The following is a 19,342-nucleotide window of genomic DNA, read 5'->3' as shown; positions in this document are numbered from 1 at the left end:
ACTGGAAGTAATGAAAATTGTCAACATATGATGCTTATCTTTTTAAGGAGCTCTCTGCTGCACCAGCAGTTTTCAGGTCTTGAGAGTTTCCTGCTGGAATTTTTATGGTGGATCATAGTAGCAGCAAATTACAGAGCAAATGGTCATTCACTTCAATTACATTCAACTCAACATCATCATCCATGACATGCAATTAATGTCCATGGAGAGGTTCTCACTGGAAACCGTGGCAGTACTAACGTAACTAAACGTACAGCCTCAAACGGCCCTCTCACATCCAGCCCCTGTCTACATTTCCCTGTCTGATAATTGCAGCTTCTGTCTCTGAGACAGTTTCTGTCTCAAATGTCTCATAATTGTTTAATTTTATTTTATTTTTCACATGCTGACATATATACAAGAGAACAAAACAAAAAAGAAGCATAAAAATCTGAGTGATTTGAAGCTACGATGCTTATTCAGAGATGCACAAAGGAAGTATAATGAGCCTGGTGTCTTTACATCTGAACATATAAAGTTTTAAACATGGTGTAGAGTAATAGTGGACTGGACCAAAGGGGGGGCTGTGGTTCAGTGGGTGGAGTTGGTCGACTTGCAACTGGAAGGTCTAGGTTCAAGGCACAGGGCAGGACACTGAACGGAGACATATTATGCAAAAATCAATTTTTCAGGCTTTTCTAACAAAAATACACATTATTATGCAAACAACATTTTTCTCTGATTTTCTAAATATCAATGCAAATGACAGTCATAATATTTTTCAAGTCATCAACAGTTGTTTGTTGTTTGTTGTTTTTGAACAAACTTCATAATGATAACTATTTTTTTTTTTTTTTAAATAAAAACCTCAAAATGCACTTTTCCACATGTTCCATATTATTAAGCAGGCCACAGGTTTCAGCAATATGGGAAAGAAAAAGGGTCTCTCTGCTGCCGAAAAGTGTCAAATAGTGTAATGCCTTGGACAAGGAATGAAAACATTTGATATTTCAGGAAAATTAAGCATGATCATCATACTGTGAAGAAATTTGTGGCTGATTCAGAGCACAGACAGGTTTGTGCAGATAAAGACATAATGAGGAAGGTTTCTGACGGACAAATACATCAGATTAAGAGAGCAGCTGCTAAAATGCCATTACAAAGCAGCAAACAAGTATATGAAGCTGCTGGTGCCTTTGGAGTCCCACCAACCTCAAGGTGTAGGATCCTCCAGAGGCTTGCAGTCGTGTATAAACCTACTATTCAGCCACCCCCTAACCAATGCTCACAAGCAGAAACGGTTGCAGTGGGCCCAGAAATACATGAAGACTCATTTTCAAACAGTCTTGTTGACTGATGAGTGCGTGCAACCCTGGATGGTCCAGATGGAGGAGTAGTGGATGGTTGGTGGATGGCCACCATGTCCCAATGAGGCCAGGACGTCAGCAAGGAGGGGGCGGAGTCATGTTTGGCCCCTTAAGGGTCCCTGAAGGTATGAAAATGACCTCAGCAAAGTAAATAGAGTTTCTGACTGACCACTTTCTTCCATGGTACAAAAGAAGAACCATGCCTTCTGTACCAAAATGGTCTTCATGCATGACAATGCACCATCTCATGCTGCAAAGAATCCCTCTGTGTCATTGGCTGCTATGGGCATAAAAGGAGAGAAACTCATGGTGTGGCCCCCATCCTCCTCTGACCTCAACCCTGTTGAGAACCTTTGGAGCATCCTCAAGCTAAAGATCTATGAGGGTGGGAGGCAGTTCACATCAAAACAGCAGCTCTGGGAGGATATTCTGACATCCTGCAAAAAAATTCTGGCAGAAACTCTCCAAAAACTCACAAGTTCAATGGATGCAAGAATAGTGAAGGTGATATCAAAGAAGGGCTCCTATGTTAACATGGAACTTGGTCTGTTAAGATGTTTTTGATTGAAATAGTTTTGATTCCAGTAAATATGACCTCCTGATGGTGCAATTTCTACAAATGACCATTTTCAGTTCTTTACAACCAATAAAATGTTTTTGAAAGCTGTTGTGCTTAATAATGTGGAACAGTACATTTTGAGGTTTTTATTTTTAAAAAAATACTTTTTGTAATAATGAAGTTTGTTCAAAAACATTTGAATTATGCTCTTAATGGCTGATGACTTGAAAAATATTCTGACTGTCAGTTGCCTTAATATTTAGGAAAATCAGAGAAAAATATCATTTGCATAATAATATGGAACGTGGTGTATGTGCCCCTGGTCTGTCCACAATCCCTCCAAGCACCAGAAAAATCCATTCTCTCCGCCTCTCTTTATCCACCATTCAGGAAAATGTCTGCTAAAACAAGCCATTCTCTGATTTTCCACTCATGATGTCATGTGGGGAGTTAGCTCCGCCCCCAGGTTTGGTTGGCCCTCCACGCTTGGAGGAAAGTTCTGCCCTCCACTCCTGATCCTGGCAGCTGAGTGGAGGACAGGAGGGCCACATCCATTAAGCCATTTCCTGAAAGGGGTGGAGTCAGACAGCTCGGTAACATTTAAAGCCGCAGACACAGAAACAGCTCGTTCTGAGCAGGGCTGAAACAGAGGGGTTTTTAGACATGCACAAATCCAGTAGTGGAGTGTTTTTTCATTAACAAACTTCTCAGGCATGTTTTGGGGACCTCTGAGACCAATCTAAACTTGTCTTAGAGAGTAAAATATGTCCCCTTGAACCCTGATTTGCTCCCACTGCTGCATTGATGGCGTGTAAATGTGTATCGATGAGTGGATCCAGCTGTTATGGTAATTCCATATCATATATAAATGCCATCAAATATGACATTTGATGGCAAATTCTTCATGGCAACCATTGCAGTCAGTCTATGAATGGATGTGGAGTGATTGGTGTGACCTGTGGTGTAAAAACGTTTGAGCAGTCAGTCGACTAGAAAAGTGCTATACAAGCTCAAGTCCATTTAGCTTTTTTACATTTTTGGAACTTGATAGGCAATGTATTCATCTGTAATAAATATCCCAGCCATTTTGAAAAGTGTGTAGACTTTTTTTCTGCCTTTTATGATACAGAGATGTAATGTTTCTGATATGGGACATAAGTTTGAGTGCATGTTTATCCTCTCAGCTCCGACAGTGAGTGTGGATCCCAGCTGCCATGCGATCAGCTGGTATCCCCTGTGGCGTTGGCTGCCTGCACACGTGTGGACTCCTGCTTTGCATCCTGGTTTGTTCCCTCCCTGGGTGTGTCTCTACAGCTAGCACAGCTAGATGTTCACCTCTGCCACCACCTAGAACAGCTCGGCACAGGTAATACACAGTCTTTTAATCAGACGGGTCTCTCCTGTCCAGAGGGGTTGTAGTCTAAAATAAATAAATAAATCAGTGTTACTCAACCCTGCTTAACCAAAGGGCCAAATTGTTGAAAAATACCTTTGCAAGAGCCGCCAAGTGGTTTAAGGTGGCAAAAACAGCTTGAATTAGCAATAAAAATGGGATAATGGTGGCAAAAATGGTCCAAAAGAAGCAAAAACGTGACAAAAAAATGAGGGAAAAGTGACTAAAATTGGCAAAAAGCAGTCAAGAGTGGCAAAATAGGGCAAAACCAAGGATACAAGTCGTATTTAATGGCAAAAGGTAGCTTAACCGGGAAATAGATGGTGAAAAGAGGCAAAAATGGGATAAAATGGCTAAAAGAAGCTGCAAAAATGGGCAAAAAAGCTGAAACAAGTGGTATTTAATGACAAAAGGTATCTTAAATGCACGAAAAGTGTTGAACAATCGGTGAAAAGGGGCAAAAGGATGGTCCAACGGTAGCAAAAAGGTGGGAAAAAAATGAGGGAAAAATGACTTGAATGGGCAATAAGCAGTCAAGAGTGGAAAAATATAGCAAAAAGATTGGAAACAAGTGGTATTTAATGGCAAAAGGTAGCTTAAATGGGTGAAAAGTGAACAATTGGCAAAAAGGGGCAAAAAAGGGTCCAAAAGTGGCAAAAACATGGCAAAAAAATGAGAGAAAAGTGCCTTAAGTGGTCAATAAGCAGTCAAGAGTGGCAAAATAGAGTGACAAAGAGGAAACAAGGGGTACTTTATGGCAAAAAGATAGCTTGATGGGGAAAAAATGTCAAAAAGAAGTGGCAAAAAAGTAGAAAAAAGTGGTATTTAATGGCAAAGATAGCTGAATTGTGTGAAAAGTTGCAAAAAAATGGGAAAAAGGGCAAAAATGGGATAAATGGGAATATTAGGTTATACAATAAAGCCTTTTGTATAAGTCTGGGGAATAAACTATTAATGTGATGATTTTCTGAGGTCAAAGTTTCCTTTTTCTAAGGTTTTCTGAGGAAATAATATTTCAAATTAAGATATAAAAGACCCACATTGCTCCAGAGCCACACATTATCACTGAAATAACTAAATGTTATGCAGTAACTTTTTCAATGGTAAGGGTCTGGCCTTTCTCTCATCCTGGTTGTGGGTGGGGTTTAAAGTCTCATCATGGTATCAGATGAGGCAGAGCCAATATGATTGATGAACACTAATGACGATAAAACCACTCAAATCTCAAATCACACTTTTTATGGATTTATATAATTACATTTTCAGACTTGATGCTTTCTACTGTTAAAACACTAACACACAAACACACACACACACACACAGTGGGTTTTGTTGGAAAGTGGGGGTATGCATGTGGGAAAGGCTTGAACCCAGCCTGCCCTCACAGAGGACCACAGCTTCCGTCCATGGGGCATACCAGAATAACCTCATAGACGCCACACTTTTTCCTGTTGTCAGTGAAAGATCCGTCTTCCTAATGACTGATTATTGTATTTTAAAAAATTAAATAAATATTTGATATTTTTCCGTTTTGACGAAAGCTGTCTCACACGCTGGTCTTCACTCACTTTTTCTGCTTTTCTCATCCAGCTCCATCTAGACAACTCCGTCCCTTCCTGCCGGACAGGAAGTTACCACAAGAGCAAGAGTTTATGGTGATTGGAGCTCGGGAGCCCCGTGTTTTCCTGCGCCAGTGGAGCAACGGACAACGTCACTGTCAGGAATTCAACTTTTCCACACAGCTCAACTGCAAGTTGCTGGAGTACCGAAACCTAACGCACCTACAGCTGTTTCAGCCTTGTGTTATACAGGTTAAACTCAACTTTACGTAGATTTCATATCCATCTAAATATTTGAGACAAGGCATAAATAAGGACATGTACATATAAAAAAATATTTGAGTATTTCACTTCCTGTGTTTCAGGGCCAGGCTGCAGCTACTTGCTGTCCCCAGAACACTACGCTGGATGTGAACATATTTTTGGATCCAGTTCTGCTGAATGTTAGCCAGTACACCATCCATACTTTGGACACTGCCTTGCAGAGCTGGCAACAGGTATGTTTTTACAGAACTAGCATGGAGGCACTGCCTTGTGCTGAAACAATAAAAATTCAATACAGGTAAACACAAGTTTCATGTTTAAATTTTGGGCCATATTTCATTTTATTTCTAGAATTTTCAAGCCAATCAAAAAAAACAAACAAACAAACAAACAAAAACGATGGGCCACATTTTGCCCCCAGGCCACAGTTTGGACACACCTGGTTTAGTATGTCCTCTGCATGGATATATTTCACAAATAATGTGGGAAAGCTCCCATAGAAAGCATTGGGAAGGGCAGGACTTTTCAAGAATTTCTCAGAAGGTGATTGGAGGAACGCTCTGTCAGATTCATGGTGGCCCAATCACACACAACAAATGAGATTCTGAGGATGCACTACTCTTGAGCGGATTACTGCTGCCGTAGATCGTTAATGGTGGAGCTTCTCTGTGAATAAAATACACGCCAAGGCCGGTCAGGGGATGTGCAATAACAACTTCTCTGCCAAGACAAGCTTTCAGGGTCGGCTGGGAAATTTGAAAATTGGAAGAAAGGTCATCTATACCAGTGCATCAATCAAATCAAATAACCTAGTTAATATGTGATTTATTTTAGTATTTATTCATCAGAGACCTCTTGGTATGAGGTTGCATGATTAGTTTTTAATTTAGATGTAACGTATTTAGCCTAAATATTTTAAGATATATAATTTTTTTTTTTTAATATAAAAAACCAAAGTCGGTCAGAGAGCCTGAACTACAGATGCTGCAACTTAGACAATGTGAAAAAGGGAAGTTTAAAAGTTCCCAGTTATGGAAAATAAATTGTTGTTTGCTTCAATTATCAAAAACATACTGAACAGAATATTTTGTGTAGTGTTACACCCTAAATTGAGACTGTACGTTTTTGTAAATTCAGACATCAAGTGATTACGGAACAGCCTGCTATTGGCTGACAGACATTCAGAGAGAAACAATATGGCGGTTAGCATTCGAGCTAGCGGTAATAAATGATCGTAATTCCATTAAAATGGATAAAATGACGTTCAGTATCGGGTTTACTGGTATGGATTTAATCATTAAAGTCCCCGAAAGTCACACCAGTCTGAAGCTCACTGAAAATGCTGCCGCAAAGATTCAAAGGCATCAAAAGCATCAATGGGAAAGCACAACGGCTAGCTTCAAGAGAAAAAACAAGTAAGATGCAGCGATTTATGGTTCAAAAGTTATTTAACTTTTGATAAACTGTGTCACTGTCTTGTACAACAGCGCCCGTCTAGGAGGCGTTTTAACGATCACATCCAGAGAAAAACTGTCACACAGACACTAATCTTTTCTGCTGCAGTGTGTCCTCTGGTTTTTCTATGCTGTTTTGACGTGCTCTCCATCAGTGAAGAAGAACAATTTCCGGTTTATAGCGCTGACAGTTAGCACAGCTAAACAAAACAAAATATAAAATGAAACCAAATTTTATCAATCGGTGCATAAACTCGTGCTTGCCGATACCAATAACTGCATTTTAAGTAGTATTGGACATATTTCTGATACTGGTATCAGAATCAGAACAACCCTATCAGAAAAGTTCCAGCCAGAACTCTGTTTCAGTAATGTTTACTTGGTCTGTAGTAGAGGAGAATCTTTCTCTTTTCCCTGTTAAAGTTTCTTTCTTCTCTGTAGAGCTTCTCTCCCGTCAGCTCGTGTATCCAGATTAACAAAAACTGACTTTTAATAGAAAATAGAAATAAAACTGGAAAACGGGATTTCCATGGGATTCCCATGGGGTGGAGATAAATTTGACTACTAATGATGCAATTAGGATGGGACAGGGAAAGGTTTAGGGGAGCAGGAAGCATGATAATGATATACCAGTTTTATTGCACAAACACAACTCTAGAATGAATATGTCATAGCTAGCACCTGCATATAATATAACTACAGTATATTTATAGCCACAGCCTGGTAAACCCATGGAGGACAAATGTTTCTACGTTTTAGATTGTACTGAGAGAAAGAATTTTGTCCCAGATGGAGAATCGGCTAAACACACTCTCAACGAAGTGGATTTCATGAGAACAGTGTGGGTCTTATGCCAGTTGCAATAAAATCTGTAACATGGAACTGCCTTTCAGCCTGCTGTAAACTCTGACTAAGAGGCTATAGTGTGTCTGTTTTTGGGCTCCTAGTCCTCATGGTCCTCATCATCTCTCAGCTCTCAGCTCTCAGCGCTGCCTCTGGTAGCCAGAATATTTGTGTGTGTAGTGATGCCCATGAAAACACTGTAAAACTTGAGTGGTGACACCTGCCAAGACTTCATCAGGCCGTAGTCCCCCACCCACTGGTCTACCTTATTCAAACACGCACACATACATATTTTATATAGCCGATCATGACTCTTTTCAGCTCAGCTGTGGCTCTGCTGACTCATATACTGGTCCCCTGAGACTGGAGGTACTCTCCTAGTGATACATGTACACAGGTTCACTGCCAGGGAAAGAATTATTGGCTTGTGGTTCTTTGGGAGCAGCTGTGCTATTTTCCCTACAGAAAATCTAATTAAACAAGCTGTACAGAAATACTTGAATAAGATTATTCCTTTGGCTGCTGGTTTTATACCTTTGTTTTCACCTAGTGACATCAGAAGCTCTCCAGCAATCGTGTTGGATGATGGCTTGACCTTCGTACTTCATGCATCATGTAACGCAGGCTGGTGAATGCTCCTTATTTCAACCAGTTAGTTTAGCCATAAATAAGGCTTTGAGCATTTATAATGCTGTGATGAATGGAGCTTCTCTAGGGTTTTTCAAAATATTTTGGACATGTTTTTATCCTCAGTGGACCTCACAATCATGCCAAGCATCTTTAGTCAGGGTATTTGTGTTTCATACGCCCTTAGCTAAAGCCTAATTTATGTCTTGAAATATCTTTTAAGGGGACATATTTACCCTTTTTTTTTTTTTTTTTTTTTTTTTTTTAAAGATTTATTTTTGGGACTTTCATGCCTTTATTAGTTAGAGGAAGACAGTGGACAGACTCAGAAACAGGGGCGAGAGAGTGCATGAGAAGCTCTACAGAGAAGCCGGGCTATCTACATGCTCCATATTTATAAACCTTAAGACAAGTTTATATTCGTCTCAGAGCTCCCCAAAAACATGCCTGTGAAGTTTGTTGTTGAAAAAATATGCCTGAAAACCCCTCTGTTTCAGCCCTGCACAGAACGAGCTGTTTCTGTGTCTGTGGCTTTTAATGTTGAGCTGTCTGACTCCGCCCCTGACCACACCCCTATGAGGAAACGGCTGTGGATTAATGCAGTGGGGGTCGCGACACACTCAAGGGGTCTCCAGATGCCTTAAAGAAATAGGAATATTTCATCAAGTACACATTTGCCACTTTACACCAATTTTGCCAAATTTCTCCCCGTTTTCATCACTTTTTCTTCCAATTTTGCCATTTTTAGCACATTTTTGCTGCTTAAAACTCATTTTTGTCCATTTCAAACTCTTTCCACCACTTTTTTTCTGCTAGTTTTGCCACTTCTAAACCAACTCTTGCCACTTTCCATCTATTGTTGCCTCTGTTGAGCCCTTATTGCCACTGTAAACCACTTTTTATGCCCATGTAGCACCACATTATGTTATAACGTTGCATTATGTAATAATGTTATACATTTTCCATTTATTATGTAATAACGCCGCATTTTGTAAGCCACTTAGTGGTTAGGGTTAGGGCAAGGTAGTAGGGTATACCCTGGAGCCCACCTTAAGTCCTAGGGTTAAGGTTAGGTGTTTGGTCTGGAGCCCTGAAGGGGGGTTAGGTTTAGGCATAAGTCACTAATCGCTTAGAGTTAGGGCAAGGTAGTTGGGTAGGGCATACCTTGGAGTCCACACTAAGTCCTATGGTTAGGGTTATTACATAATGCAGCATTATTACATAATGTGGCGTTACAGCCCATTTTAACCACATTTAATTATTTATTATGCTAGTTTCTGCCAGTTTAACCCAGTTTTTCTCTCCATTTCACCAAATTTTCTAACCATTTTTCCACTTTAAACACATTTTTCCACTTTTTAATCCCCTTTCAATATATTTTATGCCCCTTTTTGTCACTTTTAACCCATTTTGGCCACTTTTTATTCTCCTTTTAATACTTTTTTGCAATTTTTTTCCACCTTATACCAAATTTGGTCACGTTTTATTCTCCTTTTAATACTGTTATGCCCATTTTTGCCACCTTAAACCAAATTTGGTCACTTTTTAATTCCTTTTAATACCTTTATGCCAATCAATTTTTGCCACTTTATACCAAATGTGGTTACTTTTTATTCATTTTTAATACTTTTTATGCTTATTTTTTGGCACTTTAAACCCATTTTGGGCAATCTTATTTCCCTTTTGATAGTTTTTATGCCCATTTTTGCCTGTTTTTACCCATTTTTGCCAATTTTTGTTCCCCTTTTAACACTTTTATGCCAATTTTGCCACCCTAAACCAAATCCGTTTCCTTTTTTATTCAATTTTGTAATTCTTTTTATGCCTATTTCCGGCACTTTAAATCCATTTTGGAGAATTTCATTTCCCTTTTGATAGTTTTTATACCCATTTTTGCCGGTTTTTTAACAAATTTGGTCACTTTTTAATCCCTTTTTGATAGTTTTCATGCCCATTTTTGTCACTTTAAAAAATGTTTGGTCACTTTTTAATTCCTTTTAATACCTGTTATCCCCATTTTTGCTACTTTAAGCCCTTTTTCGTGAATTTTTATTCCCCTTTTGATAGTTTTTATGCCCACTTTTGCCTGTTTTTACCCATTTTTGCCACTTTTTATTCCCATTTTAATACTTTTTATGCCAATTTTGCCATTTTAAAAAATTTTGGTCACTTTTTGATATGACTGTATTTCTTTGTCTATGGCTGTGTTCAACCACCCTCTAGTTCAGTGAGGGTCCCTGGGTTTTGGGACCTTTATTTTGGGGTTGTGAGCTAGAAAGGTTGAGAAACACTGGTTTGATGGATGTGGCTCTCCTGATGCAGTTGAGAGGAGGATCGGGAGAAGAAGGCAGAACTTTCTTCTGAGTGGGGAGGGCCAACTGAACCTGTGGGCAGGGCTAGCTCCCCACATGACATCATGAGGGGAAAATCTGAGAACGGCTTGTTTCAGCACACATTTTCTGAAAGGTGGAGAAAGAGAGACGGGGGGAATGGATTTTCCTGGTATTTGAGGGGATTGTAGGCCAGGGGCACATATTTTTGTTAGAAAAGCCTGAAAAGGTGATTTTTGCATAATATGTCCCCTTTAAAAATAACATCCTTGCCCATCCTTTGAAATCCCTCCTTCACTTGTAGACTACACCGCCATTTGTCAACCACAAGGCAGCTGGCGTGAGATCTTCGCTGGAATTGGATTGATTCATAAAATGATTGAGCCTGCTGTATTGACTTGATTGGTCTAAACAGAAGCAGCCTTGTTACTTGTATGCAGGCTGTAACTACCTCCAGCCTTTATCACTTTGCTGAACACAATGGAAAAAACAGGCCATAATTACAGGGTGAAGGGCTGTATGTGGGTACGGTTGTTTTTGAGGAAAGGTTATGGCAAGGTCAAGTACAAAATGTGGATCCTTCAGAAAACTCTTTACAGTTCCTTTTCAAAGAGTATTGTGGCTTCATAAAACTGTTTTGGGATTCTCTCTGGTTGTAGCAAACACAAACCTTACACCAGTGCAATAAAACACAAGCTGCCAAGTGACTGACGTGATCCACTATACTGAGAGATGTTAGAGCACTTCAGCTAGGTTATTTCTGTGATCTGATAGAGCTTAAGATCCTGGATGCACTCATGCACACGCTGCACAAATATAAAAAATGTTCTGATCCCTTTTGGAAACATAATCAGAAGCAGTTGGGGAAGCCAGGAGGCTCTGTCCTTCAGCAACAGGAGGATGTCTCCTAACTTGTAATTTTTTCAGTGATTTTCACGTTTCCTGGTGTCAAGGCTGGCAGGCAGGCCTGTTCTGATGTGGCCTTTAGAGTCAGCTCTGAACCAGGGAAAAGATTCCCCAACAAATGCAGAACAAAGACACAGTCCTGTTGTACGTGTGTGTTTGGAGGATTAAAGCTGTCACCTGGTTCAGGACTCCTGTGGTCGCCCTAATTCTACAACCTTGGCGTGATCCACAGTCGTGGTCGCTGTTACGTTTATGAGCTGTGAAAGTACACATCTGGTTGGTGACACTCCTTCATCTGATGGGCTGTTCTGGGTATTCCGTCTGAGTCGAGATCGGGGACACTCCTCCACGACGGGGAGCTGTAAAGTAATAGTGTTGACACCACACACTCGGAGATTATTCGGACAAATAATCCTCTTTGACAGGACCAAGCTGGGCCTTAAATCATCCACTGTGGAGCCGGCTTGTAGTGGCTCTAAAATTAAGAACAACAGAAAGCAACAGAGTTATACATTCTCAGAGGGTTTTTTTTTTGTGCAGAGAATGAGCAAAACAAAAAAAATTATATAGCATGCCTGCCCTTGGTTGATTGCCCAATGTGGCCCAAACCAAAGCCCCCCAGCTCTTTAACCTCAGACCCCTTCTCAGTGTTTAGTCCCTATCCCTACTCTCAGTCTGCGCCTGGCCTCTAACCTTGGGGAAGTGGCTTTGGTGGAAAGCCACAAAAAAGCCCAGTAGTATTTCCACTCTGCTTTCTCACAGAAGATTCACAGGCTGTTGTAGCAGCAACTGGAACAGGAGGATTTTCCCTCCCTTTTTTCACCTTAATGTTTAAACGACTCTCTGTTTTTCTTTACTTTTCTGTCATAGCAGTTGTGTAGCCTTGGGTCATTCATTAAAGCGGTGGTTCTCAACCTTGGGGTCGCGAAACACTAAGAGGGGGGTCTCCAGATTTCCTAAAAAAACTAAAAATGTTTTTTTGATTCCAATGTTGCCACTTTACACCAAGTTTGCCAAATTGTAACCAGTTTTCATTATTTCTTCCCACATATTTTAACACATTTTTGCCATTTTAAACCATTTCCACCATTTTTTTCTGCCTGTTTTTGCCACTTCTAAAGCAATTCTTGCCACATAAGCCAAATGTTGCTTCTGTTAACCCATAATTGTTACTATTGATCCCATTTTAACACTTTTATGCCCTATTTTTCCCATTTTAACCACATTTCACTAACTGATATGTTCATTTTTGCCAGTTTAAAGCATTTTCAGCCTGTTTTTTAATTCCCTTTTGCCACTATTTATGTCTGTCATTTTTGCCTTTTTTCTGCTTTTCTTATATAATTTTTGCTATTTTTAACCCATTTCTGCTACTTCTAAGATCCAATCCCACCACCCTTTCCATCATTTCTTGCCATTCTTAACCATTTAAAAAAATTTCTAACCCATTTTAATTCTATTTTTTCTTAACAAAACAAATTTACACTTTTGAGAAGGCCATGTCCTAGTAACCTGTCACGCTAGATGGATTGTTTCACACATCCATCTGGTAAACCTCTCATAGACAGTGTTTGGGAAAGGGCAGAGCCTTTGAAAAAAAACTCGACAGGTGACTGGATGAACGTTCTGTCTGTCACATCTTTACGGGCCAATCAGAGCAACAAAACACGTGACGTAGCCGCGACTGAGGAGTAAACTCCATATAGAACTGTGTAACGTGAACCATAGCGACTGTAGACATGTAAGTACTCGTCTTTTGTCGTTTATGAAAAAAAAAAAACTCACTGCTGTTCTTTGTTCTTCTTTTAATGAAGAAATGTTGTCAAATTCTGATAAAACTGACGCTTTAACAGCATCCATGCTAATCTCTTTCACCATAATTGCACCAGCCTCTTGTTGCTGCTTGCTTATGTCACGACTCCGCCGTGCCCGAAAGTACTGCCCCTCGTCACTGATTGGTCCTGTCCCTTTCTAACCAGGCCCAAACGGTTCAGAACATTGACGGTTGAGAACCACTGCATTAAAGAACAGATAGGTGGTTTTACATCTCACTAGTGCTGCATGCTATAGATATACAGGTTTGACTATTCTCCTTGTCGTGTTGTTTAGTTGCTATCTTTATGCACTCTTCTTTGGGGAAATAATAGTCACCCCTGCCATTTAGACATGTCACTCTGCCATGCAGATATGCCTGAGATGAAGCAAAAAAATACAGTTCAGATATTGGGTGGATGCCAGAAATGGATTCTTTGATTCTTGGCAATGAAGCATTTGAAAAATAAGCTGTTATATTGTTCTCTATAAGGAAGATGTGCTCAGTTGAATGTGATCGTAAGCAAAACAGCAGAAGATAAACTGGACCATGGCTCCTTCCAGATGAACAGGTTTTACCCTTTGTGGATGTAATAATAGTGTATGTTAGAGGATCTTTGTCTTCATTTTCAAAGTCCCTTAATGAAAGGAGAGTGATTAGGATTACTACAGGAAGCTTCTCTGATCTGTCTATCAGGTTTCCTTGTGAATTGTGGCAGAAAGACGATACCATCAAAGAGTGGGCTTAGAAATGGCATCTTACGATGGCAGCAGGAAGTTTGTAAATCACAGCGTCACATTGGAAAGGGAGCACAGATCCTGTTCCACTATAAAACTGGAAATGGATGTGAACCCACTGTCCCAGCTGTCTCGTCTATATTTTGCTCTCTCTCACACATCTATCTTCTAGTGTGTTTTCTCTTTTACGGTGTAAACTTTCCCTTCCATTTTCAACAGCATCAACAACCTCGAGACCCTGAACGTGCTTGGCAGTCAGTCTCTGAGCTTTTACTGCCAGCTTCTTCTAACCGTCAACCATCACCCCCCTGCCATTTAAAAGTTCACAGCAGGCTGGGGTTCCTCTTTGTTGGGATAGTTGAGCAGTTATTGTGAAGCTGTCTGAACCACAGTAATGTGCGTCATGAGTCAGGGAGGGGTGTGCAGGAGAGATCCCATACGGGCCAAAGAGCTTTTGGAAGGAGCTCCAGTAAATTTTCATGTGCCTGATATCTTATTCACTTGAACACTTTATACAGTCTTTGAATGTGGGAGACTTGACATACTGCACTTTCCCTATTAACAGCAACCCAGGGACTTATTTTTTCATGCCAGGTGACTTCAGAGTGAATCAGAGCATGACTTATGATTTCTGTGATCATTTCTCTATGAATTGATTTTGGCTGGCCTGATGTTGCCAAGCCATAATGTACTTACTACTCATGCTAATAGAATTTCTAACTTTAAAGTCCACGACATCCCAAGCTTATAAGAAAATTAACATAAAAAAACCTGTGGACAGAGCTGCTATTTGATTTGGGTTGACATCTACAACATTTTGCTAATTGAGAGGTCTGTTAAAACTCCAAGTCTTGTTTAATTACCCCCTTCTTGAGTTGTGATGCTCCCACATCTATCACTCTTCCCGTTCTTATTTCGGCTGATAGCTATGCCACCAACATCTACACCTCTGAGATTAGAGAGCAACTAAACCCACAGACCAATTTCTTTTACAGCTGATGTAAACTGGCCTTTGGGATTGGGGAATAATTCTGATCCAGCTCTCAACAGTTGACTACAAAGTATTTAAATTCTGTCCACCTTATCTTTTTCCTAGCTCCCATGATTCTTTGCGTGAAATATGGGCGCAACTTCCGGTCAGTTCTATCTGAATGGAACTTTACATAGAAACGAGATGCTAAACATGATTATTAGAGCAATTTGGATATAAAAATATGTAAACTTTGTCTGTTTCACCTCAAACAGGATTATATTGTTATTTCTCTGCCCTCTACTAAAGTGATGACATTACCTCAGAAAACCTAGACAAGCATATTTAGCTAACTTTATTAGCTTCGTATCAGTACCGTTACTAGACCAGGGGTGTCAAACTCAATCACAGAAGGGGCCGGGTTCTGAATTAAGGTCTAACCTGAGGGCCTAAAGGCCAGCTCAGACTACACAAATTCAGACAGACTTAAGCCCGACTGCGACGACGCAGCTCGTCGTCAAAACTCGGGCCCGATTTTGAGACTGGGGAACGGCAAACTGTCTTGTAGTGTGACATAATTAAAGACGCGTCTAAGACTCCTTACGATTCCTCACGACAATTCAACAAGACTTGCATGTCAGAATTTTTCGTACATCGTGGTCTAGTTTGACTCCCTGACCTGACATTAAGGACAGGTGAATCCTGACGTCTGACAACAGGAGAACATTTGCTCATTATCTTTGCATCATCATTTACAAGATTTACCACTTTTATCCCCTTTTATTCCCTAAAACTAATGTGTACATTTTATTTTCTTTTATTTATGTTATCACATACATACCTTAAGGTCTATCTGAAGGAGAGCAAGTCCATATTGTCCTCCTTTTGATACATCCATACTTTTTATCTATAATCCAATCCATAATTGTTTCTTATTTTCCTTTTTTTTTTTTTTTTGCGAAACAACCGCTTCAGTCACAAAGAGCACTTCTGTAGTAGAGTGATTGACACTCTTTGGCCTGCCCCCCCGTGAAGTCGCACTCAGTCGCGCAGACAGTGGTGACATCAGCACACGCTGAGCGTTCCCGACCACTCTTGTAGTGTGGCCAGGCTGTCGGCCAAGACGGGACAAGATTTTGGTCGCATAGCCTGACATGGTGCCATCGTGAACGACCAAAAGAATCGTGTAGTCTGAGCCGGCCTTAACAGGCTCCACATTTAACCAAACTGTTTACCTCATTTTCACTACTAACAAATTATGAGAAAAAACTAGCACTGATGAAAAATGAATTTGAGATTTAAAAAGTCAGAATGATTAGTCAAAAGGCTCATAATCTGAGATAAAAAGTCAAACTTATTGGTTCAAAAGATCAAAAAACGCATAATAAGATGTTAAAATAATGCTTTAAAAAGGCAAATATATACAAAAGAAAATCACAATCATGTTTTTATAAATGGTGCAAACTGAAAATTGAAAAGGTCAAAATATAAGATAAAAAGTCAAAATATGAGACAGAAATTCAAAATAATAAATGAAAAAGGTCAAAATATGTAATAAAAGTCCAAATAATAGACTGAAGTTACAATTATGCAATGCAAAATTGACAAACTGAAATGAAAACAAATTAATTTCTTTTCCCACATTTCTTTTTTTCTAATTATTTTTATTCTTTATTTTTTCTTTTTTTTTTTCTTTTTTTTTTTTTTTTGATGATTTTTGATATCAAATTTTAGTTTACATTTTTATACTGGAGGAAATCTGCAGACCTCATATTTTAGGGCCAGTTACATTAAGAAAAGGATATGAGCTTGCGGGCCGGGTGTAACTGTACCACGGGCCGGATTTGGCCCCCAGGCCTTGAGTTTGACACCCATGTAATAGACGATCAGGTTTTGATAAAGAAGTTTGGAGACCACCTTCAGTGAACAGTTCTTTATTTAGTTTGTGGGGTTGCTGAAATTCTTATTTCCCCAACTAATCCCTCTTTAAATGTGGGAATTATGTTGATAAAACTCTCCTTGTCTCAGGTTGCTAACTCTTCAGCTTGGTGAATGTCTACTTTTTTATTAACAATTATTAACAAAAAAATATTAAAAGAGTCACATCCCCAGTGCACTTAGACAGTGAACAGCATGTTTGAGCCACTGTAGTTAAAGACATATATTTGACTTTGTAATGTTATTAGTACTGAGCATTGCAGAAAATATCTTTTAAAACTTTCAGCTAATTTAACTTAACTGATTTAACCAAGATCAAGCAGTATTTATTGAAGCAAATATTTATTTCAGAACAATTGCTGTTGGCGCTAACTCACTTGGTTTAAAGCCCTTGTAAGAACCACGTTTTTGCTATTATTGTTACTGTACAGGAAGTTCCACCCACAGTAATAGCTAAAGTGGACCCATACTTTACACTTTAACCTGGGCCACCCGCATACATGGGGCGCAACCTAACTGCTAGTCCATCTGTGTCCTATGTTTATGTTCTATGTTCTATGTTCTATGAATTCCCCTTTCTGACCAATGTCAGCAAAGGCCAGATTATCAGGTGGTTCTGAAGACTATCTCGTCAGATTATCCTGTGGTGTGCTGAGATCACAGAGGTGCTCCAAGTTTTAGACTAAATATTAAACATGTTGTATTTTTACAACCAAAAATCCTGTTGTGTGTGATAAAAGCAGCATTGAGAGCTGAATTGAAATAGAGCGATAGCCAGACAGGAAGCAGGAAGGTTGAAAGAGGAAGCAAAACAAAAACACAGCCATAAACAGGAAGCATAAGGCTGGATGGATGTCAGAAATGTTGAAGCAACTTGTGGATTTGTTGCAGCCAAACAAGTCTTTATTAACATGTTCAGTAAAACATACTGCAAAGAAACTGACGAGGGAGGAAGCAGGACCAAAATTGCAACCGTAATGGATGTAGGATGTAGCTAACAGCTAGCTACATTAGGACTCCTTTGTTCTAAAGCAGTGTTACTCAACCAAAGAGCCAAATTATTGAAAAATACCTTTGCAAGAGCCATGTTCTACGTGATGAAAAGTGGCCAAAAAGGGTTTAAGTGGCAATAAAAAAAAGTTTAAGGTGGCAAAATGACCAAAAATGGGGGAAAAGGAACAAAATAGGCAAGAATGGTTAAAAAACAAAAAAAGAAAAAGTGGCAAAAATGTAGTAAAAATGAGTGAAAAGTGACTAAAATTGGCATTAAAGTGGCATTTAATGTCAAAAGGCAACTTAAATGGGAGAAAAAGTGGCAAAAAAATGGCAAAAAGAAAGATTTGTAAAAAGCAGGATAGCAAGTGGAAAAATCAGAATATAAGTGGCAAAAATTGATTAAAAGTGGCAAAAAAAATAGAAAAAAGAGGCAAAAAATTTAAAATAAGGGTAACGGAAATACACGGACAAGGTTGACAATTAAAGCTACCTGTGTAAGTGTGGGAAACAAACTGATTAATGTGAATTTCAGAGGTCAAAACTGCCCTTTTTTAAGGTTTTCTGGGGGAGTCATATTTCAAAATAAGACACAAGAGAGTCCCGTTAGGCTCAAGAGCCTCCCGTTGAGTATCACTGCTCTAAAGTCACGTTTGACCATGCAGAATTTGGTGTTTTAAGAGTTGAGACAAGGCAGAGCCTCTGGTAGTTGGTGAACAGAATATGTTAGCATGCACTGTGTGGATTCTCCGGTTCTCTACCACACACTACACGAACAGAGCTGCTAAATCTGTGATTATTTGTTGCCATGTGTGGGTCCTCACACTGGAAACAATCTTAATCACCCTTTAAACTTTGATTTACTGACACCTGGTTTATGCACAAACTGCACATGTTAAGCATCATAGCTAACCCTTCACTTACAGCTGCTTACTCCTTTTCAGTCTCCTCCATTTTTGTCATATATTCACCAATAAATCTCAACCCTCTTGTCTCTCAGAATGGGAACCCAGAGGCTGAGGAGCTTGTCTACAGCCACTTTGTAATCTGCAACGACACCAATGAGACGCTGCGCTTTGGCCAGGTGGACACGGATGAGAACGTGCTACTGGCCAGCCTCCACAGTCACCAGTACAGCTGGAGATCACACAAGTCCCCTCAGGTAAGGCACACGCACACATAAATGTGTACCAGAGACCAGGAACTATCCTACAGTCCACAGCATGACTTCAGCAAAACCACGGACGTTCATTCAGATGGGCATGACTTTACCCTTCATTTGTGTATACCAGACTTCTTCACAGATATGCAAAGATCTATAAACAGTACACAAATAAAGCATCACTGGCACCTTCATATACTTGCACATCCATCCATCCATGCATCCATCTTCTTCTGCTTATCCGAGGTCGGGTCAGTGTTAATGTCATCAACTAAAACTATGACTAAAAATGTTCATCGACAGCCTTTTTTCCATGACAAAAACTAGACTAAGACTAACAAAAGTAGATCCGTGATGACTAAAACTGACAGAAAGTAAATTTAGTTCTCGTCAAGATTACTAAAAGTAGAGTAAAATGTAATGTAGTTTTCGCTGGACATTCAAAATC

General features: G+C 39.6%; 2 protein-coding genes across 7 annotated transcripts in view; both read left to right on the top strand.

The window, feature by feature from the left end:
- Window positions 1–19,342, top strand: part of LOC121513254 (NLR family CARD domain-containing protein 3-like) — a 945,231-nt gene that overhangs the window by 523,762 nt on the left and 402,127 nt on the right. The gene's annotated exons all lie outside the window — the stretch shown is intronic.
- Window positions 1–19,342, top strand: part of LOC121513252 (vacuolar protein sorting-associated protein 13B-like) — a 481,863-nt gene that overhangs the window by 388,527 nt on the left and 73,994 nt on the right. For all 3 annotated transcript variants that reach the window (XM_041792863.1, XM_041792864.1, XM_041792862.1), the window contains exons 43-46: window positions 3,090–3,271; window positions 4,889–5,109; window positions 5,223–5,354; window positions 18,733–18,894. In XM_041792863.1, the coding sequence (XP_041648797.1) occupies window positions 3,090–3,271; window positions 4,889–5,109; window positions 5,223–5,354; window positions 18,733–18,894 (697 nt within the window). The remainder of the gene's footprint in view (window positions 1–3,089; window positions 3,272–4,888; window positions 5,110–5,222; window positions 5,355–18,732; window positions 18,895–19,342) is intronic.

The sequence above is a fragment of the Cheilinus undulatus genome, linkage group 8 (genome assembly GCF_018320785.1).
Source record: "Cheilinus undulatus linkage group 8, ASM1832078v1, whole genome shotgun sequence".
Classification (NCBI taxonomy): domain Eukaryota; kingdom Metazoa; phylum Chordata; class Actinopteri; order Labriformes; family Labridae; genus Cheilinus; species Cheilinus undulatus.
Note: the sequence above shows the minus strand (reverse complement) of the source record. Positions and strands in the feature narration are given on the sequence as shown.